At 34.3% G+C, this 27,991-nt stretch overlaps 1 protein-coding gene across 1 annotated transcript in view; it reads right to left on the reverse strand.

The window, feature by feature from the left end:
- Positions 1-27,991, reverse strand: part of LOC149786949 (uncharacterized) — a 129,844-nt gene that overhangs the window by 6,177 nt on the left and 95,676 nt on the right. The window contains exons 23-26 of the mRNA XM_089976001.1: positions 19,778-19,899; positions 15,424-15,623; positions 11,514-11,635; positions 3,534-4,043 (exon numbers count right to left, since the gene is read on the reverse strand). Of these exons, the coding sequence (XP_089832127.1) occupies positions 3,534-4,043; positions 11,514-11,635; positions 15,424-15,623; positions 19,778-19,899 (954 nt within the window). The remainder of the gene's footprint in view (positions 1-3,533; positions 4,044-11,513; positions 11,636-15,423; positions 15,624-19,777; positions 19,900-27,991) is intronic.

The following is a 27,991-nucleotide window of genomic DNA, read 5'->3' on the forward strand; positions in this document are numbered from 1 at the left end:
ACAATGTGGATATATCGGATGTTGGATGGGAACCATTTTCATTTTAAGACCAACTGGATAAACTAAGTCTTGGAACAAAATGTCACATGACAAGATGGCCACCATGGCAGCCTTAGCTTCCTGTGAACCTGTGATTCTTAGCGAGATTTCCCATGGTTCATAATTACCCAAAGACATAAATGTATCAGTTGCCATGTATAGCCTATCATGTACTTAAAAATGGCATTAAGCACAAATCACCATGGTTGCTATAGAGGATGTCACATTGCTCAGTGACAATTTCATTAATCGACATCATGACATCATAATAAATCTTTAAATAAAAACCTGAACATTATTTTTAAGATGGTCTTCATAGCAGCCATATTTACATCATTTATATTTAGAACCTACCAGACATTACAAAATGATCTTTCAGTGTCGATATGACTATTTATTTAGTTGTAGTAGTGGCAAAATGCTGTGGCAGACACATAAGATATCAAATGGGTACAATTTTCATTTAGAAACAATCAGACATACAAAGTCTTTTAGTAAAATTAAATGTTAATATGACTCTTCAATTAGATGTTGTGATAACAATCAAAATAGCTGTCCAAGGGCTACCATTTTCATTTAGAACCAAACAGACCCTTTGACCAATATGTCTCTAAGTTCAGTGGCAATCCTTTTACAAGTTTAGGACAAGCGGCAGTGCCAATCATGTGCTAAAGCACACCAGATGAAGAACACAATATTACTGCATATGCCACCAAAGATAAATTACATTAACTTGGATTTTGCTTCCAAGTTAAGCTAATGTTTTTTAATGACTGCATTACTACACTGATAAAAAGAAGTAAATACACTGTTTAGTAATTGCGGAGAGTGACATTTAATAAATCTATCTCCAGTATACAATGTTACAAATTACAGGTTTGAGTTAGCATATTCAGAATATGACAATATAGTGAGGGACAAATTGACCTTGAACCTGACATAAAAAACCATTTAAGTTGTTTATCCACAAACTGGGAATTGAAAAGAAAATCCATTCATAGCTGATGTAAAGGTACACACCAATGTGGTGACCATATTGCGCTTTAATCGATAACCAATTAGATATCATAAGAAGTCTTTTATTGACAACCTATATTAATATGACCAATTAATATGACCATCTGTGGTGTAGGAAAAGTAGCAACAACATAATTTTTGAAGACAGCTGCTATGATGAACACACTTGATGTTCAAGCAGCACCAATTTCATTTAAGATCACCTAGACCATGGGATGAATGTGTATGAAAATTTTCATGGCAATCTTTCAAGTAATTTACAATCAGGATTAGTCACAAAATGTGGACATTTCAAAACCTTCTGATTGCTGAAATATCAATGTCAAAAAGTGAAAATGGACAATATTATTAAATTAAAGAAGATAAACATTAACTCAGCCTTTGAGGTAAATTTGCTAAACAAGTTACAGTTAAGGTCAAATGATATATTCTAGGATATAGCTGGGGTTTACAATTTTTCTCTCATTACATTTAAAGTACATAATTTACACAAAAAACACTTTCTAACTATCGTTTTTATGTTAAATGAATGCAGTCGGCTAATGGAAATATATATCAATATTTTATTAAAATATACATTCAAAGTTAATAAAATATACCCCAAATTGTCACTTTCATGACCAACTTTATGTTTTTATTATGAATAACTGATTCGCTTTACATTTATCTTCAAAGCATTGTAACTGATTTGTCTTAATGTAGACAACATAGTCCATTATCTATTTAAGAGACTGCGTACCATATTTTAGGTCAATTCACGTTAGAAGATTTTTAAGGTCATTAAAGCATTAAGTAGAATTCCCACATTGAGGTCCAAAAACAGGAATGAATTTCATTACATTAAATATTTCACATACGCTCTGTGTTATGTCCTAAACAATGGTTATTACACCTGCTCAAGTCATAAGACAAATATCACATGATATCATATTACATCACAGGGATCGTCCTGGGCTTCGCCAATGTCGCAAATTGCGATATTTTTTCCTTATTGGCGACAAAAATATCCCATCTGGCGATTTTTTGGCGACATATTTTTTGGTTATTTAATTTGTACATACAATCATGGATTTGGACTGGATAAATTAAAAGGAAGGAAAGGAAGCCACAAACCTGACTAAGCAATGCATTGGAATCAATCTGTTACACAAACGATCCTTTGTTCGTATTGTCAACCCCATCTTTACAGTGCATTGTTACATCATAATCTGCTTATGCTGACATCCGGGCTGAGTACTGTATGCTGTGTTACAGTCAATCATGCTACCACACTATACCTACAACTGACCGACTTCTGAAGACGCGAATAGAACAGATACAATTAAATTGTATGGCTAATCCTCCTGTGTTTTTCTTTTTATACATATACCAATACGATTGTTTTGCTAAACCTTCATAGAAAACTTATAACCTTTGAAGTACCGACTGTGTATAAATACAAAGCAAATGGAAAAAATCTCAATCACAATTATATCTGTCGCCAGTGCAGCATTTTACTCATTGATCTTTTCCTTTTGCCATCAATTCCGTGTTACGGCTGCAGAGACTTAAACTCCGCAAAAAGAAATAGCAAAAAAAAAAAAACACAAACAGTTTTGCATAATTAATAATAATTATTTATTTCTCAAAATACAGGAGTGAAAGAATCCCTAAATTGGGTGTGAATTTATGCTTATATATACGGTCCAATATTGCCAGGTGTTGACTCGTGTAAGTTTCATTCGTGGGAATGGAGATCCTATTTTGCTTGTCAAGAAAATTTATACCGCATTCAGTGATCATTCTTGGGATTTAGGAAGCAATTCACTATAAGCTTTGGGATGCTAGCGGGGGGTGGGGGGCTGCTGAGAGACTACTGGTGTCACCTGTCAGCACTGTAGACTGAACGTGGATTCAGTAAGATGAACCTCATAAAAACTGACATCAGAAATAAGCTCTGCATCTCATCTCTCGAGAATTTAATGAGAATCAGCATGTACAGATGTGAAAAATTAGACTTTGAAACTGCATTCAACAAGTGGGCAACTCTAAAATCGCGACAGATCTTCATGTAACAGTTTGTAACATTTTGTTAATGCTTGTTGTAATTAAAGTATTAACTAACCCATCTTTTGTAATTTTCATTGCCTGTTACATTAATAGACTAAATTAACACTTGGAAAAATGTACACTACTTGTTTTGGCGACACTTTTTGAAAATTGGCGACAAAATATTGAGGTTGGCGATTTTTTTGGCGACAGCTTTTTAAAAGCCAGGACCATCCCTGCATCACATAATGTTTAAGTTCAATTACTACATTTTCCAACTGAACTTTTTCTCCTACAGTGTGATCTTGTGAGGTAATGAAACTTCACCTATGACATAATCACATGTACACTGAACAACAAGACAAAACTAAACTAGAGCAGTACATTAGGAGAAGGCAATAATAAAATAGTATGTTCCTTACATTTAATAATATTGAAGAACGACTCACCTCGTCTGCAAACCACATCTCAAATGGGGAAAAACAAATCATGCCGTCTTCAGAGATACCTTGAGATTGTGGGTACTGTACACGCAACTCGAATTGTAAGTTCTGGGCAAGGTAAGACGTAATCTTGGAGAGATTCAGAGAAATGAACTTTCTAACTCTGGTACACAACTTTGCATCAGGAGTTTTGACTTCATCGATCACCATCCTTGTTACTCTTGCAAAAACTGTATGGTTCCTACAGTGCAAGGTCAACCTGTGAAAAAGGCCAATGTCAAAAACGCAGCAACCACAGAAAATTAGACTTTCTGATGTCTCCTTCTTCTTGGCAACTGGCCAGCGAGCTACACAGGCAGCAATAAGCCTGTGAAATATGGGAGGTGGTAGATACTTCCCACGAAAGACACAGCACAAGACCGGTGTGCTCACCATGCGTGGATCTTGTCCAGGGGAGATAACATCTCTGGGAGATTCTTGACGAAGCATACAAGGGGTAAGGAAATAGTTCTCCACCTAAAATAACACACACACACACATATATATATATATATATATATATATATATATATATATATATATATATATATATATATATTGCATAAGTCTCAAATTTTATGTAGGTAATTTGTCTTTTTTTTGATGTACACAGGTTGTACACCATGTGATATGTTTTAATCTTTGCATCCATGGCTTGTATTTTCATTTCTTGTACAACTTATACACTGGTCCTTTAATACTGCACATATTAAGGCTTATGTTAATGTCACAGAATCAACCTGAATGTAAATTTTACTCAACTGTACTTGTCACCATTTAATTGTAAACCGAAATCAATACAATTCAATTGTTTCTTTGGGTTCAGCAATTGATTAGCTTGCCTTTTACTTGATTTCAAGAACCATTATTCAATAAATTGGTAAACCGGTATGCTAGTAATTCCATGCAATTTTTTTGCCATCTTATGGTGATTCAAAAGTACCATAGAATATGGGGATGTCAATCGATTCAACATCCCTACCCAAAGAAATCAATTTTTAAATTCGAACATGATTAGTTGGTAGAGTGGAGTCTGAGGAGGGGTATCAACACGTACACTATCCCTGTACTACTAATGCGACTCCCACTGACAAGGACTTTTACTTGTGTTATTCCATCCTTAGACGGGATCCTGAAACAAACTCCAGCAGGATCTGACTGCATCAGTCCAACCAACAGGGATCCAAGGGTTCTTGTACTATTTCTCTAAAGAGAGAGATCTCATAAATTCCTGGGAACAATGAGCTTTCTTTCACTGTGCTCCTAAGGGCTAGGAGAAGGATCCCACCACTCCTGACATCGAGTAGTCTTCCTTTTTTATTAGACTCGAGAAAATCAGAGAAAGATGCCAGTGGAATCCAGAGAAGAAAGATGCTTTCATTCTCCCTATATATGTGAGCTGACTCTTGGTAAACTTGTAAACCTAATCACACTAAAGGCAACATATTTGTCATCTATTTATGCATGTACAATATGTACATAAAATGCAGGTGGTGTGTGTTTACTGTGGCGACTTTTTATGCACCCAATTTCCCCTACCGACCTCTCTACATCATGGTATTATTCCTGCAGAAGAATAATTTGTGAAATGGAAATCAGTACAAAATATACCATAATTATTTGGGGGTGGACTGGTTTAAGACATCAGAGACAAGAAACATATTAAAATGAGTGGTGTGAAATCTCTAGAGGGCATCTTATAGATTTATATCAAATATTCTTTATTCCACCATCATGTTACATTGTCAAAATATATAAATATGTTGATGGGAGGCCTTGAAAATTTCAGGATGTGAACTGAAAGATAAAACTTACCCTAAAATTCCAGCAACATCCACAAATAATCAGAAGGGTAACATGATTGCAATATAAATAGCTATTACCTACCCTTACAATGCCAGAATAGTAGCAGGATTCCAATATGAATATCTATTAAATATTTTACACTGCCAGAAGGGTAACATAATTCCAATAAGAACAGCTATTATCTACCATAACATTGAAAGAAGGATAACATGATTGCAATATGAATGGCTTTTACCTACCCTTACCCTGCCAGAAGGGTCACCTGATTCCTGTATGAATAGGTGTTATCTACCCTTACACTGCCAGATGGTAACATGATTGTAATTTGAATAACTATTACCTACCCTTACACTTCCAGAAGGGTAAAATGATTCCTATAAGAATAGTTATTATCTACTCTTACACTGCCATCAGGGTAACATGATTCCTATAGGAGTAGCTATTATACACCATTACACTGCCAGAAGGGTAACATGATTGCAATATGAATAACTATTACCTACCAATGCATTACCAGAAGGGTAACATTATTGCAATACGAATAGCTATTACCTACCCTTACACTGTCAGAAGGGTAACATTATTCCAATATGAATAACTATTATATACCATAAAACTGCCAGATTGGTAATATGGTTCCAACATGAATAACTATTACTTATCCTAATACTGCCAGAAGGATAAGATAATAATGGATGGAATTTTCTAACTTGGATGTCATTGATTATAATCCCAAGGCAATATTTACAGGTACTATATTACCCCTATTAAATTCAGCATACTCACCAAATAACATTTTAGTGATAAGTGTATTGTTTAAATGTAATGTAATTATTGATTTGAGTATAGTTGACATATGCAGTTATTGATATATGTATAATTCACATGTAATGCAATTATGTCAAATACTGGTGTTATACGTTATGACTGAATTTGTTTTATTATAATAAGTAAATATTTTTATAGAGTTTGCTAAACCTATTTATCTTTTCATAATTGTGATGGTAGCAGAATTTTAAACACATTGCAGGGATGTAAGAAACATACGATCAGAAAAGTACTGGACAACTCTATCTCTACCAAAGTATTAATCTTCCATGCTGAAGTTACGAATGTGAGAATAAAAGATTTTAACATAATACTCGTATATCAAATTACCAAACTTATGAAGTTATCAATTACCATTTGTATTACCTTGTAGTGTGTAACAATGTTTCTTTGGTAATTTGCACACTCATGTTATGTCGTCAAGTAGTTCTGACAGTACTTATAATTTGCATTTCAAGATTTCTAATAGCCCCTTCCCCCATAATTGTCCCAATTTTACTGAGATCTTCTGCTAACGAAAATCATTATTGTTCAATAATCCTCCTTCTGAAACAATCTCTATATTATAATATTATATACTGATCAGCTCAACACATCTAATGTCACAAGTGGGCTAGGTAACTTAAGATGCATTATATTCCTGATTGCAAAGAAATGAGTAATGCTTTATATTTTGCTTTAACACATAAATACTACTGGTTGTACATCTGGTGTTTGTGTTTCCTTGGGTCATTTAGATATACTGTCAACACAGGCATGTGTTCATGGAGATTTTATTGTTAGATGTGTGTTTTGACATTGAGTGTTCTATATTGGTAAGAGTGACATCACCTCTTTATGAGCATGTAGCTAAACAACGTAAGCCTCTCAGCCTTTTGTCAAATCATGATATCTTATCTCTTACAGAAATGACTTATTCTGACTTATAAAAATGATATATGCTATATAGGACTTTTAAGTCCCTTATAAGTTACTTTTACTTTGCATAAAGACATATGTTAAATGTCACTCGATATAAACACAGTACAAGTGAAAACAATATTATTCTATGCTTCATGTACATTTCACATACAAGTGATCAACAGGACATTTATAGGTGGTGAGTACGCAAACTGTAAAATCAGGGACATTTGTCATTCTCTGACAAATAGTTTAATGAAAACACAGTCACAAGTCCATTTATTTTCTCTAAAATACAATCCATGTCCGTCAAAAGGTGCAATTAATATTTTGTCAAAACAATAATGACTTCTCATCACATTTATCAGTTACGGTGAAAGTTGTATAAAAAAAAAGAAAATTTCATAATGTGTTATTGATATTTGTTTTAAAATTTAACACCCTCCCCAAAAAAATTAAAATAAAAGTCCCAATGTTCATGAATCTGAAAAGTGTCAAAACTGGAATAAAGCAATGTGTGTGTGTGTGTGTGTGTGTGGCAACATAGGAAAATGAGTTAGCATGTCACCATCCCCCAACTGAAATACAACTTCCAACTTTGATGAATCTTAAGTGTCAAAACTATAATAAAGCAATATGTGTGTGAATGGATAGCAAAATGGGGGCATGAGTTAGCATGCCCCACCACCAACCTCTAACTTTGATGGACCTTATGAGACAAACGTTGATGGAGAGTGGATGGCAAAATGGACTTGAGTGAGCATACAAATCTATACGCTGTGGTCACATCTTAAAGCTAAGACTTTTCTTGTATCCAGCAATAAATTATTTTGCACATTTGTTCATTAAAACAATATTATTCAACATTAAAAGTTCTATTTTTATGTTCTGATGCAATCATGCCAATAAGCTACCACTGAATGCTGATAGCTATTTGACATTGTGAAGTGTCTGAATAGCAGAAATCTGCAGCCTGAAACATTTCAAGGTCATGCACTATCATTACATTTCAAAGCCAAGCACTAACATAACATTACAAGGCCAAGCACTTTTTCCTTTTTCTGCTATTTAAATAATGTTGTATGCAACTATTTCATCATGTTACACCCCCTTGTTCCCAGTGTTTTTATATTGCTAGCTGTTTGAGCTTTCCAGCATTATGAAGCATTCATAAATATCTTAGTTCCCTCTTGGTGCTTTCCATCATCATGCAATATACACAGATATCCTAGTTCACTCTTGGTACTTTCATCATCATGCAATATACACAGATATCCTAGTTCACTCTTGGTGCATTCCATCATCATTCAATATACACATATATTCACTGTGCTTTCCAGCATCAAGCAATATACAGAGATATCCTAGTTCACTCTCTATTCTTTCCAGCATCATGCATTAAACTCAGATATCAGTCAACTCTATGTGCTTTCCACCATCAACTAGTATACACAGATATCCTAGTTCACTATTTGTGCTTTCCAGCATCATACAGTGTACAAATAGATATCCTATTTCACTCTCTCTGCTTTCCAGCATCATGAAGTACACACATATCCTGGTTCAGTCTGTTATTTTCCAGCACATCATGCAGTATACACAGATATCCTAGTTCACTCTATGTGCCTTCCAGCATCATGCTATGTACAGATATCCTGGTTCAAACACTGTGCTTTCCAATATCATGCAGCATGCATAGATATCCTCAGATTCACTTGCCAATGACACAATAATGACAGCATTTATTTATCAGCCATCTGGTCATATTCTAATCAGATATATGACTGCTGAAGTGTTCACAAATTCAACCAATCAGAAGCACTGTCACCTCATTAATAGACGAAGATGTGCCAATAACTAACACAGAAGGTCTTCATCGTTAGGCTTACATATCAAATCTGACTAGAAATGAATCCTCTATTGTGTTCACAAGCAAGTACTGATTAATAGACACTGCAAGACGGATATCACACAAAAGACCATATACTGTATGCTTGCTTAGTTTTGCTTATATAAACTAAAATAACGAAGAAAGAAAATGTAAGCATTCAATACCGGAGTGATTTAATACAGAAAAAAGGAAGGATCTCAAATTTAAATGTATGTATTTTGCAAATTCATTTTATTTTTTGAATGCTATGTCATAAAACTTAAAATGAATCCCCACAAATGTGCCCATGAAAGAGACACAAAACAATTACAAGGTAACATTCAATCCATACATTAACTTATAAAATGTATACAGACCTGCCAACCCTGACATGTCCGTCTCAGTAAGGCAGTTGATTTTTTTCCGCAAGATTAACCAGTTTTCAGTAAAGTGTAACAAAATATCAATAACTGCTTTTGTAAAAGCTGGAAAATGTGATTAAAAGTTTGACGCACTGACGATAAACATTATGTTCAACTGAAAACTTTGTAAAGTAAGCGTGGACTTTATTTACCACTAGTATAGTTGCACAAACTCTAGTTCCAAACCCTATGCAGCTCAATAGCTTGTTGCTATCTTTCAACTTGACATAATTCTTGGAAATTGTTTTCCATTTCACATGATGACAGCAATCATATCTCCTGCCACGAGACATACTCCAATTGACACGTGATGTCCAATTTTCATAACTGTTTCCTTTCCAGCTTTTATTCACATAAATCTGAGTACTCCTTTTTATTCTTCTGAACTGATTAGCAACACTTTTCTAGAAGCTTATTTTCATCTTAAACATGCATCATTTTCTGGACGCCATTTAAAAAAATTCTATAATCAACAGTTTGATCATGCAGACACTTCACATGAACAAATAGGTGCAGTTTAAAGCATCTAGGGTGTTTTTGTAAAGATAGTCTGGTTCCCTGACTAATTTTACTAATTCTAAGATGAGATCCGGATCCAAATAAAACATGGATGAACCACTTAACTGGACTTATCAGCAATGATAATTTTTTCAGTAGCTTTTGCTAGTATGCTGTAAGTCTGTATTTTAAAGGCAATTTTTGTAAGACTTATGGCAAAATCGTAAGAGTTGGCAGATTTGTTTATACACAGGATCAAAACAGGATAAACCACAATTCAAGCAGATGTCATTACAAATATTTTAGTTACTAATATGTATGATAAATCTAATATAAACAAGATGCCCTGCAAATCTGGAAATTGCTTAGCTACAAAATGCGACTTTTATATGGGGCCTGATATTGAAGGATATTTTCTATGAATTTTGGTTTTATTGTATTGTGCAGTTTTAGGGAGTTTGCATTCAGTTTTAAGGAGATACATTTAGTGACGATATCTGCATTTGCACAGTGGCTATATCTGATGGTAGAGGCATCTTTGTATAAACATGAAAACCTTAATGACGGAATGACACCAAATTCTGCAAGCTACTTAGGCTTCTTAAGAGAATCTATTTCAATATTTTTATTACTGCATCCACATTTAATACAAAATCAGGATTAAGGTAAAAATGTTAAATCTTTTCCTGCCTAATTACTTTTTCTAGTTGTTTGGGATTCTTTTCTAATGCTTTCATGAAGATGTTTTACAAGGTGTTTATATTAACAAATGCCATAGTTGGCATTAACCTGTAGCAGTCCTAACACTAACCTCTTAATGCTGAGCATCTAGCGAGGCAGCTGTTAGTACCATTTTTGTAAGTCTTTGGTATGACTCGGCCGGGGTTCGAACCCACAACCTGCCAATTCCGAAACGGACGCTCTAACCACTAGGCCAATGGAGTGGTCAGGATAAGTCTGATAAGAGAGATATTTGTGGACTATCTATTATATTAAGTGAAAAAGAAGAGGGTGAAAGTCAGTGCCATCACGACTATATTGGGGATACGGAAAGAATAAGCTGGTATGAGGTATCACGACACATCCACAATGTTTGCCCGTGGCCATACTATAAAGCGGAATTCTGTATAAATCCTAGATCGAGAATAAGCATGGTTAGAGCTGGGGTTTAAAGAATTGATTTACATCTGTGCACACAAATCGACATTGAACAATGACAGGAAGATCAGACAGATGAATTTCAGATTGTATATAGGCCTCTACCACACTAGAAGCAGAATTTTGGAAATAGTGAGCTTTGTAAAGAGATTACAGTAAATGCATCTTTTATTGGTTTTGGAAGTGAAAATACAGAGCAGCAGAGGTTCAGTAGTTACAAGCACCCTGGCTCTGGATATACTGAAATAATATATTTTCAAGTAATTTATGCATTTAGCATTTCTTTACATGCTAACCACTTTTCAGCTAATTAATATTTTAAAGCTACTATTTAGGATGTTCATTCATGTACAAACAATGGGTTTTTTTTAATGTATTTTCCAATTTAAAATTTAAGGTTCTAACAACATGGATATTTTGCAAATAAAACAAAAGAAGAAAACTGGAACATTCGTATCAACTGACCTTCTCCCCAATCTCACTAAACGACCTCGGCTTGGCAATAATGTTAAATTGTTCCATTATCAGCAAGATGTGACATTTGTTGGCATGTAGTTCTGGATGTTTCTCCTTTGTCCAGATGGCATCTGTGTTAAAACAAACAAAACTAATTGCAGATCCATCTGAGAAATAATAATAACAAATAGGTTGTGAGATATTTTTAAGAATACATTGATTTAAAACAGAGACATATAATTCCATGTTTTTTTTTTTTTTACTGATCAAAGTTATGGCCTACTACTGAACCCATTCCCCATGACATTTTCCTCATATCATGAGCACATGCTTACGTGATATTGTTAACAAGAGGCACCCATGCAAAAGGAGAGCCAGATAGGATGGAAGATTTTGACCAAGATCAGTAATGACAAAAACCTCTGTTAAAACACTACTGGTATACATGTCTTTAAGACTGTGATCTGACAAATATGATTACAAATCTATCCACTTTTGCACTGATAAACATTTATGCATTTTTTACTGCCTGCAAATCCACTATCCTGCATTTTTTGTGTTTGGAATTGCTGGTGGTTTTCGATATCTGCCAACACATTCTCAAACTAAACCATGTTAAATATTTTATCCCCAATAAACACCGAGTACAACTGTACTCAAACGTCTTTGTGCTGCTGCGAGAAGTTCTGAAAAAAAACCACATATCTGCAAACAAGCCATGAAAATATCATTTTACAGCTCTGCCAATCACACCTGTTGGTTACTACTGATATAGTTCCAACAACGATTCCAGTTGGTGTACCTAAAACATTTGCAGCTCTCCTCTGTCGACATCAGCAACAGTGCGGATGGTAAACTCAGTCCAATATCTTCAGATCTTACATCAACACCATGTCAGGCTGTATAATAACCATACCTATTGTAACAGGCATTTTGTATGATATTAAGTGTACGTTCTAAGTAACAATGCCAAAAATCAACAAGGGCAAGAGCAGCTGGTGAATGCTCAAGTGCATGCAATGCTTCATAAAGATCATCACATAATGACCTGTCCAACTGAGCTTGTATCATTGGATTTGTATGAAACAGTCAATGCAACCCATTGCCTAGGGTTAAGTAATCAACAACTTAAAATAGTGGTGCAAGCCTGTAAGAGTCAAAATACAAAAGATGTTGAGGCATTATCATGTATGCAACCAAATGAATTCAGGGTCCTGTTGATTCCAGATAAATAATGCCAGTTACCAACTTGCGGAAGTATCATTCCTTGAGGACCTTTGGCTACGAATTCAACCAGCATAAAGACACTTTGGACATGTTCAACTGATGTTTGATGAGTAAATCGAGACTGATTAACGTTGTGGTCTATTGAAAATAATACAGCATAAACAAGACATCTGTCTGAGGTTAGTCGTTCCAGGTAATAGAAAAGCTCCTCTCAAAATGTTGCCAATCGCTTTTCTGAGGGCTATCCCGAATGTTATAATGACAACTCCTAACATAACTATTTATGCAAAAGTAGGAGCCCCAGCTGCTAACAATGCCTAAATCACTGTGAAGAATGGAAATATTTTACTGGTTGTTCCAGTTCAGTCACCACTAATTTCGATAGATTTATTGTCACCAAGGTGTTCTTTTGTCTGGTCACTTTTGTCTGGCCACATGAAAATGATTCTGTTTGTCTACCACACAGAGATATTTCCAGTTAATGTGGCCCACACTAGATCTGTGTTAAGATTTTGATTTTATAATTTACTCTGGGCTAAGACAAACCTTAATTTCGTGATAAGACATTATTATTTGAAAATGTGGCAAGTAAAAATCCAAGTTTGAGAAAATTATATGAATTTTCCACAGGTGCATCATGGACTTTTATTCAGTCACTTGAGCCCTCCAACAATGGAAACTCATTGGGAAATAATACAGCAATACATCTTCAAAAAAAAAAGAGTAAAAACTCTGACCTACAACAGTAGTCAACTAAGCCGCTATTATAACCTGAATACACACCTTTCAGACTGGAATGTGAATAGTCACAAATGTATCCTCAAATGCACAAACATCAGCAAACATTTACCTGATTATTACTGGCTGTAAATTTACTATGCCCACTTCTGTATCTGTGCTCAGAGCTGATTGTGTTTTCCATTTCTGTCAACAGCCTTAATCTCCATCATGTTAATTATTTTATTGCCAACAAACATCAACCACAGTTTACTAATTGTAATGAAACTTCTTTGTTCTGTTGTAAGACCTAAATAGACAGGTTTTTATGAAAGCATCCATAATGAGATGCCTTTACCACTGCCGTCAGTCACAATGGCTATTACTGATGTTGTTCCAGCAACAATTCTAATTGGCTTACTCTTATTAGTTGACACAGTGATGATTTATACTATAATCAAAACAACAGTGGCTGCTGCAACTCTGCAAATAGCTTCTGGGACCACAAACATGCATTTGTATTTCCTGAGTAGTGTGGTTCTCTTTGAGATTTCATCGTGGATTTGTTGGTCAGCTTCAGTTATTTTCCCACATTGGTAATATTGAGAGTCCATTATAATTTTTATAATAATAATGTGATCGAATAGTATTAATGTTTGACAAGCCAAACCTGATCAGGTGCAACACACACACACACTCTTCCAACCAATTGCTCATTATTACTGGTACGATCATAGATAATATATATTTGGGAAATATTTACATTTCTGACAAATGTGCATTCTTGTGGTGTGGCATTAGATTCATGTAAAACTATACTAATTACACAATTGGATAATGTCTGAAATTATCATTCTTGTCTTTGCCCAAGAAGTGTAATACAGACAAGTGCATCTTTGTTAATGCTGCTAAATGCAACCATGGGTTCAGAGATGAATTCCACTTCTTCTTTGCAGAAATGATCTCCGAATGTTGTTATGCAAGGTGATGCAGTCAGTCAACATGTTAATGCAATAACATTTATGAAATATTTAATCTAATTTCCAGAGATGGTTAAGTGAACTCCATATACTGTATTCCTTAATTTCATTCAGTAAGTAATGACACTTATATTGCATACATGTCAAAGATGTTTAAAATTTCTTAACACATTCACTGGTATGTAATATATATGCTAGTAAAACAGAATATTTATTTACTAATATTTGTATCAGACCTCAACCTCGATGAAATGAATAAATATGATATAGGCTCATGCACATTTAAGATATTTAGCTTTATCAATAATATGCACAGGATTTGAAATACCTCAGAGACTACTGTCTGCACTTCTAGGGCTGTATCATGAAGGAAAACGTTTATGTTGCCAACTCACTCTTTAAAATTTGTTGGCAGATTGGGTATGCTCTAATAACCATTTCCTCATTAAACCTTCAGTGATATATTTCTTACTTGACATGCTCCTTATCCTAGTCACCTGTTGAAAATTACCTATTTGTGATGTGGTCTTTAAATCTATTTTATTCAGTGATATATTTCTTACGTGACAAGCTCCTTACCCTAGTCATCTGTTGAAAATTACCTATTTGTGATGTGGTCTTTTTTAATCTATTTATTCAGTGATATATTTCTTATGTGACAAGCTCCTTACCCTAGTCATCTGTTGAAAATTACCTTTTTGTGATGTGGTCTTTAAATCTATTTTAATTTAAGTATTCTGAAATGAGGCCAGGGAGACATCAAGTGATACAGCTAGAACCAAACTATCTATCATATCGTTCATTTTGTATACCTTTTAGTATGGCTGACTTGCACATACAAGTTAAATGAATCTATGTGAAATATAATTTGTAACACTGAGGATGAACAAATAAGTGAAAAATAATGACATATCCCTCTCAGTTTCATTGGTGAAGAGATAACAATGAGACACATACTTTTAAAAGAGGCCACAAACAGTAACAAATGGACAAACCGACAAGCTCTGGGGTAAGAACTCCTTTGTCCTTGAAGTCAGACCATTTCTGTGTGATGGCAATGTCAGCTGGGCTGTTTGACAGAGGGCTATTTTCAGCATGGCTTTCTGGCAGGTTAGGATGAGCATTGATGAGGAGTTTCAGGGCATCAATCAACCACTTTGGATCCAACACAATGTTGTCTCTCAATACTTCAATGCTGAAAAAAAGTATTTCATATGATGTGGAATTAAGTAATGATTCTTCTCTATGTACAAGTTATTATTCACTTGATTAGGAATTAAGTAATGACTATTCTGTTAGTTAAAAACAGCAGTATTTCACAGGATTTGGAATTAAGGAATGACCCTTTTCTATTGTATACAACAAATTAGCAGCATGTCATATGATTTAAAATTAAGGAATGACTCTTTCTTATTGTATACAACAAATTAGCAGCATGTCATATGATTTGGAATTAAGGAATGACTCTTTTCTATTGTATACAACAAATTAGCAGCATGTCATATGATATCTTTTCTATTGTATACAACAAATTATTACCATGTCATATGATATGGAATTAAGGAATGACTCTTTCATGTGATATAACCTAACTTTCATGCTTAAGTCACTAAGTCAAATGAGCTGATCTTTGTTTTGCCCTTCTGTTTCTGACTTCAATTTTCCAAAAAGATAATAACAATTAATACTTATACCTACCTACCTACCTACCGACCAACCTTCCTTCCTACCTGCCCACCTACCTACCTACCTACATACATTATGTTCACTGTGGATCAATGAAATAAATTTATTTAAGTTCTCTTTCTGATACATAAATCAGAATAAATTATTCAAAACTTTACATGCGTTAACAACATTATTATCTGAGTAAAAATAATTTCAATTCATGGCCACTCTTATTACTCTGTATCATCATTTATTCAACTAAATGCCATTCAAAAACATATTTTCTGTCATGTGCAGATAACATTTGCATTCCTAGAATTTAACATTCTTCTATATGTTCATAACTAACTGCATCTTTTGTGCAGACATTTGATATCTGACCTTCTGAACCACAAACTGGGAGGTTACTTCCATTTGCAATCAACGTCAATTATTATAGGTTTCTTCCTTATGCCAAGTCAAAGTCAGTCTGAAAGTCTGGTAACTAATATGGAGAACTAAAGTTTCTGTGCAGAAACAATATATTCTGCATTCACAGTGACACTTATTTTGTGTGACGTATGTCCAGCTGTGAATGCAAATTCACAAATGTAATGAAACTGTGCAGGAAGAACGGAAAGATTGGAACACAATGCTGCTACATTGTCTATTATTGCCATCATCATTAACGTCTCTCTCTCTCTATATATATATATATGTGTGTGTGTGTGTGTGTGTGTGTGTGATTACTTTCGCTGCATAAAAGAGACAGTGTATGCAACCAGGTGACTTGATTTATTAACTTTAAAGAATATACACCTACATTATATTCCAGATCTCTTCCTGCCCCTGGTGATGATTTAAACACTTCAACACTATTCATAGTCACGCCCTTAAAGTGTATACATCTACGTCATATTTTGATCTATTCCTGTCCCTGGAGAGAAGTTCTCAACCCATACACTTCGACACTGTTATTAGCCACACCCATAATATATATGTACCCACATCATATTTTGTATTCCGGTTCATGGTGATTAGCTCCTGAGTTGTAGACTTGTCTTAATCAAACTTTTAAAACTAAACAACTACATTATATTATAAGTGGAGCTAATCTTTGTCTGAATCCATGGATTCATCCAGTTCCCCACCCTTGGGCCCAATTCAGACACTTATAATTGAGTAACTGTGGAAACCACTGCGATCCCTTCAAAGGGAGCAGCAGTAGATCAGTGGCTAAGACAAGGGACTTCTGCTTGTAACATTGTTATTGTAAGTCCCAAACTTTCATCAGCCTTAATCAGGTAGCCGATGTTCCTGGATCATGTGTGATTAATAACCATCTTAGGTACGAGTGAAACAATATAGTCAGGGCACAAATGTAAGAAAATCCTTTAAACATTGTTAATTTTGTACTTATTTGAATATGTATAGCTTCTATTTATTCTAATAAGAATTAAAGATTGATACAGAATGAACAAGTATGGTTAGGTTTAACTTAATTTGTTGTTACATTTTCATACACTTGTTATGTGAGGCATTATTTTTAAGCTTGATTACTAGGGATTGTTCAATTCCCAAGAAGTTTTATTTTGCTAATTTATATCGATTTTATTGCAATTTATGACTCGTATATGAGAACACTATATTTTTCTTTTTTCTGCAAGAGGGATAATTTAGCAAAAATTCTGCAATTCATAACAGACCTCATCAAAGAATACTTCTCTGCTTTTAAAAGAAAAATTGGTAATTAATGTATGTTTTTTATCAAGCATGGTCAAATTAAATTCAACAACATTCAGCAAGAAATTGTTACAAGATTGTCTATTTATTATAATGATGTATTTCATAAATAAAAGGTATTCATGCCAGGATGCTTTCTGCCAGATATAGTCCAGTTCTACTCAGGAGTTTTTCAGCAGTTGTTGAAAGGTATCAGTATTTCTTTCTTTGCATCAGTGACCATGTTTTCACTCAACGGTTGGAGCACTGTATTCATTATTTTGGGAGAAGATATCGTTTGTTTTTGGTATTTTTGGTTGCTTTTTTCATTCCTAAGGTGTTTTCTTTCAAGGTTGGTTCTGATCAGCAGATTCAGAAAAATCATTTAATTTTTTTGTTGGTGTTTATAGTAGCAATTATCATATTTGATGACATGTGTGTAAAGTTTGACTAAAATGACTTCAACAGTTTGAAGACTTATACTCTGAAAACACCTCCACCTGCCAGTTACATCATACAGGTATAATATAGTGTGCAGCCCTCATTAGAATGGGATATAAAGTGTGCAGCCCTCATTAGAATGGGACATAAAATGTGTAAACTTCATTAGGATGGGACATAAAATGTGGAACCCTCATTAGATTGGGATACAATGTGTGCAGCCCTCATTAGAATGGGATATAAAGTATACAACCCTCTTTGTACAAACCTGATTTGAATGGGATGCAATGTGAGTGACCCTCATTAGAATGGTATCTAAAGTCTGCAACCTTCATAATGATGCTGCTTTTGTTTGAAATTTCAGGTCGATTAAGTGAAATTTAAAGTCCTGATCTTGAGAACTTATCTGGTGTTGAAGGGATGAGCTTTGGCAGTCTATGATAATTAAAAAGCTTTAACCAGTATTGATGGGTTGAGCTCTGGCAGTCTATGATAATTATAAAGCTTTCATTAGAATGTATTTGCTTAAAGGGGATCAACTCTAATTCTATTTATATATAAAGTTGTGAGTACTGCGTAGTAGCTTGATCTGTGTTCAAGGTCTCAATTATTGATCACAGGTATTGACATTAACTTATTCAAGCATCATAACCATACATATTAAAGTCCATCAAATTAATGTTTCAATTAGATATGGGTATTTTAATTTGACAAGGAGATCTGAATGCTCACGTATACAACATGTTGTAAGCATGCCACCCATCCTCACCCCAACTGTTAACCACACTCTGAAACCCGCTAACCTGTGCTTACCTATGCTGCAGCATATGCTTATGTACATATTAGCTACTGATGGAGTGTTGGAGCCTGGTAACTTTCATTTTACTGTATCTAGGACACCAGTAGTTTCTGATGCCCTAATTTTCATCATAAAGCAAATCATCTCGTTTTTTTGTCAAGTTTTCGTTGCAAACTAATAAATTTTAGTAAGACTTGCTTATTGTTTCTTCTGATATTTTGAAGCCTAAATATTTTGGAAGAGCTAGCTTATCTCACTGATTCCAATCCTCTTTCTCTCAGTATGGATTAAAAGATTACTATCTACTCATATGCCAAAGTTTTTATTCATTTTAATGGCAGTTTTTATTGGCTTCATCATGTTGAAGAAATTAAAGCTAAATGCCTTTCTCATGGGTACACTGAGGCAGATCAATTAAGATGACCTGGTTAGGTTTTCAACCCATGCATCCAGAATTCTGAGTCCAATGCATTAGTAATACTGTGCACTGGTGCACTGATGAAGGCAACTAGAATAAACACTTGTAAAAAGATTTTGTTCTTGTTTACAGCTTTGGCAAGTGTTTAGGTTTCATAAATGTGCTCCACAATTTTAATAAAGTTCGATGAAAAAACCTGTATCAGTGATTTTGCATCCTGTTTGGAAATGATGGCTTAAACTGCTAATAAGAAAATCTACTGCAAACAAGTATTTGCAGCATTACTAATATTATTATACTGATACCTGACTTATAATCTTACTTGAAGTAGATGATTGTTCCTGTTTCATGCAAATATTTAAGAAACAGATCCAATTCTTCACTTTCTTTAATTTGGACAGCACCTCCCTTGTTCAACTCTTCCACGGTACTGCGAGAAACCACCTGCAATTGCAAGTTGACAAAGCACTTGTTTAGTATGCTGAATTTATGAATAAAATATTCAACTGCTTTACAAATGTCATTTTGTGACAATGTTATTACATTATGTAACCACCACTTAACAAGATATAGGATTATAACTGACCTTGTCAATATTTACATTGATGTATGCATTCTAATTTGATCTTGCCAATATTCAATTAGATATGGGTATTTTAATTTGACCTTACCAATACTCAAATATAAGTCGGTATCTTCTTTGAACTTTGCTCATATCTGACTGAGGTTACAGTTTATCTGGATCACATCAGTAATGAGTTCTGTACTCATCAGCAATGAATGTGTATGTAGGAGGTTACATTAATGACCTTGCCAGTATCCAAGTGAACTTATTACATGGCATGATCACATAAGTGAGGTGTTGTACTTCCTGCATCCATCAGTCACTGCATGTGTATACCACAGGGTACACCGATGATGCTGACAGTATTAAGGAATTTACAACCAGGCTTAATCAGCTCAGTTGCCCATTCTGTATCCATCAACAGCTGGACATATATATCACAAGCTACACAGATTAGTAAACCAACATTCATCAACAAATGGATGCATATACCAGATCCAACACATATGACTTTGCCAATATCCAAACAAGCTTATAATTTGGGTTGATCACCTCAGTTATATGTCATGTATACTGCATTGATCCTACAGACTACATTGTCCGACATCAACAGCCGCATGTGTGTGTTAGATAATATAGCATCAGACATCCATCAGAAACCGCATGTGTATGCTACAAGGTACAGTTTCAAACATCAAAACATCCATCAACAAAAGCATGTGTATACTGCAGGCTACAATGTCATACATCCATCAACAACAGCACATGAATGCTACATGTTACAGAGTCAGACATCAAACATCCATCAACAAAAGCATGTGTATGCTACAGGCTACAATGCCATTCATCCATCAATAACAGCACGTGTATGCTACATGTTACAGTGTCAGGCATCATACATCCATCAACAAAAGCATGTGTATGCTACAGGCTACAATGCCATACATCCATCAATAACAGCACGTGTATGCTACATGTTACAGTGTCAGACATCAAACATCCATCAACAAAAGAATGTGTATGCTACAGGCTGCAATGCCATACATCCATCAATAACAGCACATGTATGATACAGGCTACAATGCCAGATATCAGAAATACATAAATAACAGCATGTGTACGCTACAGACAAGAGTGTCAGACATCAGACATCCAACAACAACTGTATCATACAATCTACAGCGTCAGACATAATTATTTCATCAAGAAGAGCTTGTGTAAACCTACAGGCTACAGTGTCAAACATCAAGCAGGCATCAACAGCAAAATATATATAAAATACCAAGAAGAAGAAATTTGTTTTGTTCTAGATACAGCTGACAGAAGCAAAGTGATAAATGGCCTAATCAAGATTTTGCTCAAGTATCGCTACTTTCACGCCCCTTATCAGCAAACTACACATTATATGCCCAACTCATTTGTGAAAGATAATCATAATGATGATGATAAATCATGGGATTGTGACTGATATACACGATGCTCTGTGCAACATTTGTTACAAATTGTAATAGCATCTGCAATTCTAGTTTAAAGCATCTAACTTTTCATAGGTCATTTAATTCTTAATCGTAAAATATGAAGTTTGGAAGCAGAAAGCAAATTATTTTGAATCATCTCATTTCTTTCTTTCAAAAGCTATAAATACAAAATAAATTTTTATTAATTTGGAACTAATGGCAGTGAATATGTGAAATGTCATACATTAATGCATTTACATGGAAGAACATGCTGCTTTAATTAGAAAAAAGGTGCAACTAACTGAGTTCAAGATCAGGTTTACTCACTGGAGAACTTGGGATGAGATATATAGTGATCATATTAACTGGAGTACATGGAGGTGGTGCTCCATTCACAAATATCTTTCAGTTGATGCCACTAAAACACTTGTGTGTTCATTAGTACTTTCAAGACTGGACTATGTAACTCAATTATGTCTGGTTCATCTCAAGATCTACTCCAGAAACTTAAAAAAGTTCAAAACACAGCTGCTCAGATTATACTTAGAGTACCACGATCAGAGAACAACTTCCTGCTGCTCTGTACCCTACACTGGCTATCCATTCGATCCAAAATCAAACACAAAACTTGTTCTCCATGCTACATTTCACTGATGGACTCCAGTCCAACATACCTATCCGACCTCACCCATGTGTACACACCAGCAAGATACTTTCGCTCCTCTTCTGACAATCATATACTCATTATTCCCACTATGAAAACAAAGTCATATGGACAACATTCTTTTGCATACCGGGGCCCAGCAATGTGGAATGAATTGCCCACTGAACTTAGACACAAAGACACAGTGATCCCATTCAAGAGTGCTATTAGAACTCACTTATTTCGACTGCAATAACAAACTTAAAGGCCTAATAATGCTTCCTACATTAAATACTTTCAGCATGTTTTTTGTTTTCTAATTTCATGGTGTTTGTCTTTGCAATCATATCATTATATATTTTTATGTTATAGGTGTTGTCAAATGTTGTAAAGCACTTAGAGCTTCTAAGGATTAGGCGCTATACAAAGTCCTCATTATTCTTATATATTGCTATATATTTTTCATATATATATACATGTGTGTGTGTGTATGTGTGTGTGTGTAAAAGTGAATCTGTCAATGTCGTGGATAATACATAGAAAATATAGTTAATGAAACAGAAGGTCAGAAAAATATCCATGATTTATTCCTTCAAGCGCTTTCGCATCATCATTATGGATGATATTCAGGTGAAATATATATATATATATATATATATACAGTAAAACCTGTCATGAGCGACCTCTGCTATGAGCGACCACCTGTCATTTCCAACCACAATCGTAATGCATGGATCAATTTTACTAAATTAATGCTCTGTTATGAATGACCACCTGCTGAACGCGACCAGAGACCGCGATTTCTTGGCAAAATATGCATTTTGACACTGCTATGAACGACCGCATCGCTAAACAAACAAAACAGATTGACACCAATGACCTTAACTTAATCCTTTGTAAATACCAGAGCTCAGGATAAATGTTGTATGCAAACAAAGTGCACATTAAATAACACGATAGTTGAACAACCATATATCGAGATAAACACCTCTAACCACCATTTAGTCCTTTGTAACAAAGACTGCATAAATAGTAAAGATTGCTCTAATAAAGTATTTAAAAAGAATTTGTCTTGCTACAGTACCAGTTTTGTGAAATTTACAACTCCAGTGTAAACTGCAGTAAACCACACTAAAGTACATGTCACTAACCGCCATTGTAGTGCCGAAGTCATGAGAATAGCCAGTAAGAGTAACATCAAAGGGAGTAATGATGGATATATGCAGTCAATTTAGAGGTTTGTATTTTTTTTTTATCTTTATAAAAACTCGCAAAACGCTGGTAGTCCTTATGTCCCAGTGAGAAATCATTTGAAAGGGCTTCAGTGTAGGTTTGAGTACATCGTTTGTCTTTCCAGTTAATCCATAATGCCTGGAGGCTGAATGAGCTCATTGTCTTTAATACTAGTAAGTGAGAATCATTTCTGGATTTTTTTAAAATTATTTTTTATTTCTTTTGTTAGTGTTTCACCAAGCCATAATCTGTTTACCTGGGTGCAGATGGTTGCAACCTTTGTTTATCGAACTATAACGCTGTTGATTTAAACTTCGTGTCAGAATAAATGTATTGTTTCTTGATGAGTCAGCTATGTCTTTCAGTTTCATTCATTGGTACATAATATAGATTTATTCCACATTTCCCCAAAACCTGATCAAAACCGATAGTCTTTATAACATCAACACTAATAACAATGGCAGAACCTCCGCTGAAAAAAAGAAAAATTTTAACACTGGAAGAAAGGATTAATGTCATTGAAAGAAATGAAAAAGAGGAGACCGCTTGCAAAACAGCAGTCAGCTTAAGCGTCAATAAAACGCAAGTTCAAAATGTAATCAAACACAAGGAGTCCAGTAGAAACAAATGGCAGAAAGGTGCACAAGCACAGAGGAAATATGCCATGGCATGACGGATAGTTTACGGAGATCTGAACGAGCGAGTATTTGAGTGGTTTTGGGATCACCATGTTGTAAAGCATATTCTTTAATCTCTTTTAAATCTTCTATGACTGTAGAATGTGAAATAACCTGAGGCAGAATTTCACCAACAGATGACTCATTGTCATTTAAAAGATATTAAAGAATATGATTTACAACATGGTGATCCCAAAATTTTGCTTCTTTGCTCAGAAATGGAGATACCTGTCCAGACCAAACAGCTGAGTAAAACATGTCAACAAAGAAGTATAATGGATTTTTTAAAAAACAAGTGAATAAGTGTATAGAATAAGATATATATATATCTAACTGTTCATTTTTTGTACATATTAATGTGATGTTGAAATATAAATTGCATTCTCGTTGTTTGATAGATGTATATCTTTATTATATAAAGATATTTTGAGAGAAATGCATGCAATATTTAACAAGATTTATGAATAAAGGATATGATACATGTACAGTGAGTATGGGTATTATTTATTTTTCAACAATGCTAACTACTGACCCTGAAAACCAGTCCACTTTCATACACGTCTTATGAGAGACCACCTGTCTTGAAACACCGCTTTTGGTTGGCAGAAGGGGCAGTCTTTCATAACAGGTTTTACTATATATATATATATATATATATATATATATATATATATATATATATACATACATTGATTTAATGAGTTGATTGTCATGACGGATATAATTCGATTGTAGGACATGATATACTGAGCAGAGAGACTTACTGAATCACATGAAGGGATGTAAATTGATCAGATGGATATATTGGTGTAATAGGATGGATATAATTTGATCAGCTGAATTGACTGGAGCACTTGGTGGTATGTAGATTGATCAGATTGAATGATTGGAGTACCTGGTGGGATAAAAAATAATCAAATGGATTGATTGGAATACATGGATGGATATAAAATAGTCCAATGAATTAACTGGAGTTCCTCGAGGGATAAACTATAGTCCATTAGATAGAATGGAGTACCTGGAGGGATATAAAATAGTCAAATGGATTGACTAAAGTACCTGGAGGGATATAAATTGATGTAATGGACTGATTCAAGAACTTGGAAGGATATAAGTTGATCACATGGACTGATTGGAGTCATTGGAAGGATATAATCAGACTGATTGGTTTGATTACTCAGAAGGATACTGAGTGATCAGATAGATTGATTGAAATACTTTAAGTATATAATTTGATTGATTTGATTAATTATAGGGATATAAAGTGATCAGAGACAAGTATTTCGTGCTAAGGACATGTGAATGACTTCAATGGCTAATTTAGTATCAATCATTTGGTTGTGTGGAGGTTTGTTATTTATGATGACAGACACATTCATCTGTATAGGCCTTATTAGTATTTACTTTATCATTACCATCGTTGTAAGTTGTACAAGTGTTAAGATCAACTATAATTTTCTTTTAAAAGGGCTCCTAAAGACTCAGAACAATTAGGTTGTGATCTTTACAATGAAGATGTATTTTACTGTATTACAGTGTCAGGTATACAGAATTTATGGTGGTGACAATAAAGTGAATAAAATTTCTAGCCTGGGATTCGGTCACCTGTAATCATATTCAACATACTGAAAAATCTGACTCCAGAAAGAAGTCCTGTAAAAACAACATTCGAACTACGGTATATTTAAAGAGATATTTAGAAAGACTTTGCAAATATTTTTGTTAGTCAATCTGTAGATTTAAGAGAAGTATCAGTTTTGAAGATTATGTGCATACACCACAAATATGCATGAATATATCCATACTCCACACAATCTTCATGACTATATCAATATTCCACGTAATATGCATGAATAAATGTTTATTCCACACAATCTACGTGACTATTTCTGTAATCCATTCACTCTGCATGACTAAAAATTATGCAATTCATTAAAGTATTCCAAAAACAATATGTTTGCATTAAAGCATATGAGTGGCACATTAAGGATAAAAATCACACACAAATTATCAAAATTAGACTAAAATATTTAATACAATCTCAGTCTAGCAGGATGAACGTCATGATAGTTAATCTGACATGGAATGATATCGCATCACAACATATCCTTGTAATGTTCAATTAGTGTAACAACTGTATGGAATTTCTCTAAGGTGCTTGTCTGTGAAGTATTGAACAGCACAAAAAATCTGAAAAATGTTTCCGTGAATGAAATTCTTGAACAAGACATCCCTGGAAGGGACTGAGGTCTACCGTATGAGAATTTACAGAATTCAAAATAAGACCATTTCTTTTTTTTTTAACTGATATTCTTGAGCAACAAGATTTTCAAATAAGCAACTGTGATGGCCATACTGGATACATGATATGAACCATTTTCATTTCGGACAAACTAAACATCATTAGAAGACATCTTCTGGAAGCCCCATGCCAGTAACGCCTTCCATTTACAATACCCCAAAACTCACTTAAAAAGAAAAGGAGTAGCAACAAATTTTCAAGATGGCTGCTGTAAGGGCCATAATTGATGTAAGATGAATATGACTTCTTTTATGAACAACAAGGCATCACAAGAAGACATTCAGTTAAAACCCTATGCTAATAAGACTATTGACTCAAAAGTAATTGCAATTATATAATTTTAGATGGCATATGTGGTGGTCATAATGGTGTCAATGCAGCAACATTTTCACGTCAGGAACAACATGATATCATATGAAGTTTTCTTGTGAAAACTCCATGTTGATATCACTTTCCATATAGTAGAAGTACTAACAATATGTTCAAAATGGTTGTTATGGTGGCTATATTGCATGTTACATAAACATGATTTATATTCAAGACCAACTAGGCTTATTAGGCTGATATGACCCTAACTACTATTTTGGAAAAGTGATACCAAGATTTTCAATATGGCCACTGACTTGACCATATTGGATGAATAAATGCCCATATTTTTCATATACAGACAACAAGAAATGGTAAGAAATCTTCTGGTGAAACATCCATTCAGCCACAGTGATAATATTTTCAAGATGTCGGCTGTGGTGGCCATACTGGATGTCCAACCATTAGCATTTTCATATAGGGCCAACTAAACCTTTGAATGAATGTGTAAGTATAGTTTCAAAGCAACCCTCATCTGGATACTTAAACAACTGATGAAAAGTAAAGTATGTGGTGGTTCAAGAGACAGTAAACAGTCTAAAATATTCAAAACTAAAGTGAAACACAAAATAAATACTGAAAGAGCTTTTCTGTTTACAAATTTGAACAATTTCAGAATCAGGAATCTGTTATAGAATGTCACACACACACACATCTCAAAACACAATGATACAGTTGAAGATAATTTCAATTTTGAGTATATACACCAGTAAAAAAGTTCATGGGAAAAAGTTGGAAAAACCACAATACCAAAATGTGGGCAGAGTGTCTAAGGGGGTGAATCTCCCCCCGAAGCAAATGAATGAGCAATTTTGCCACTATACATTTGCATGAAAATTGTAAATGACGAATAAAAATCCTCATACTTTAGTATGATGCACACATCCATTGAATCATTATAAAATACTTTAAATTCTCATTGTAAACTTTGAAGACAAAACAATGTGCTTCCTTTATTTCAAGACAATTATATCATTATTATTCTGAAATTTGAAAATTCAGGACATCAAAATAAAATCCAAATGGAAATGTTTGATATGTTATAGATCAGGAACTAACGAATTAGAATTTACTTCTATCATTATATCTATCTATCTATCTATCTATCTATATATATATATATATATATATATATATATATATATATATATATATATATATAAAGTCACACACATACACACACTGGACCTAAAATAGAACATAACACACAAACATGGCAATAGTTCTATGAAACATTTTGTTTAGTGCATGAATCCTCAAGTCTCTGTCAGTTAGCAAAAAACAACAATTGAT

The sequence above is a fragment of the Sinohyriopsis cumingii genome, chromosome 12, assembly GCF_028554795.1.
Source record: "Sinohyriopsis cumingii isolate HCF-2022 chromosome 12, ASM2855479v2, whole genome shotgun sequence".
Classification (NCBI taxonomy): Eukaryota; Metazoa; Mollusca; class Bivalvia; order Unionida; family Unionidae; genus Sinohyriopsis; species Sinohyriopsis cumingii.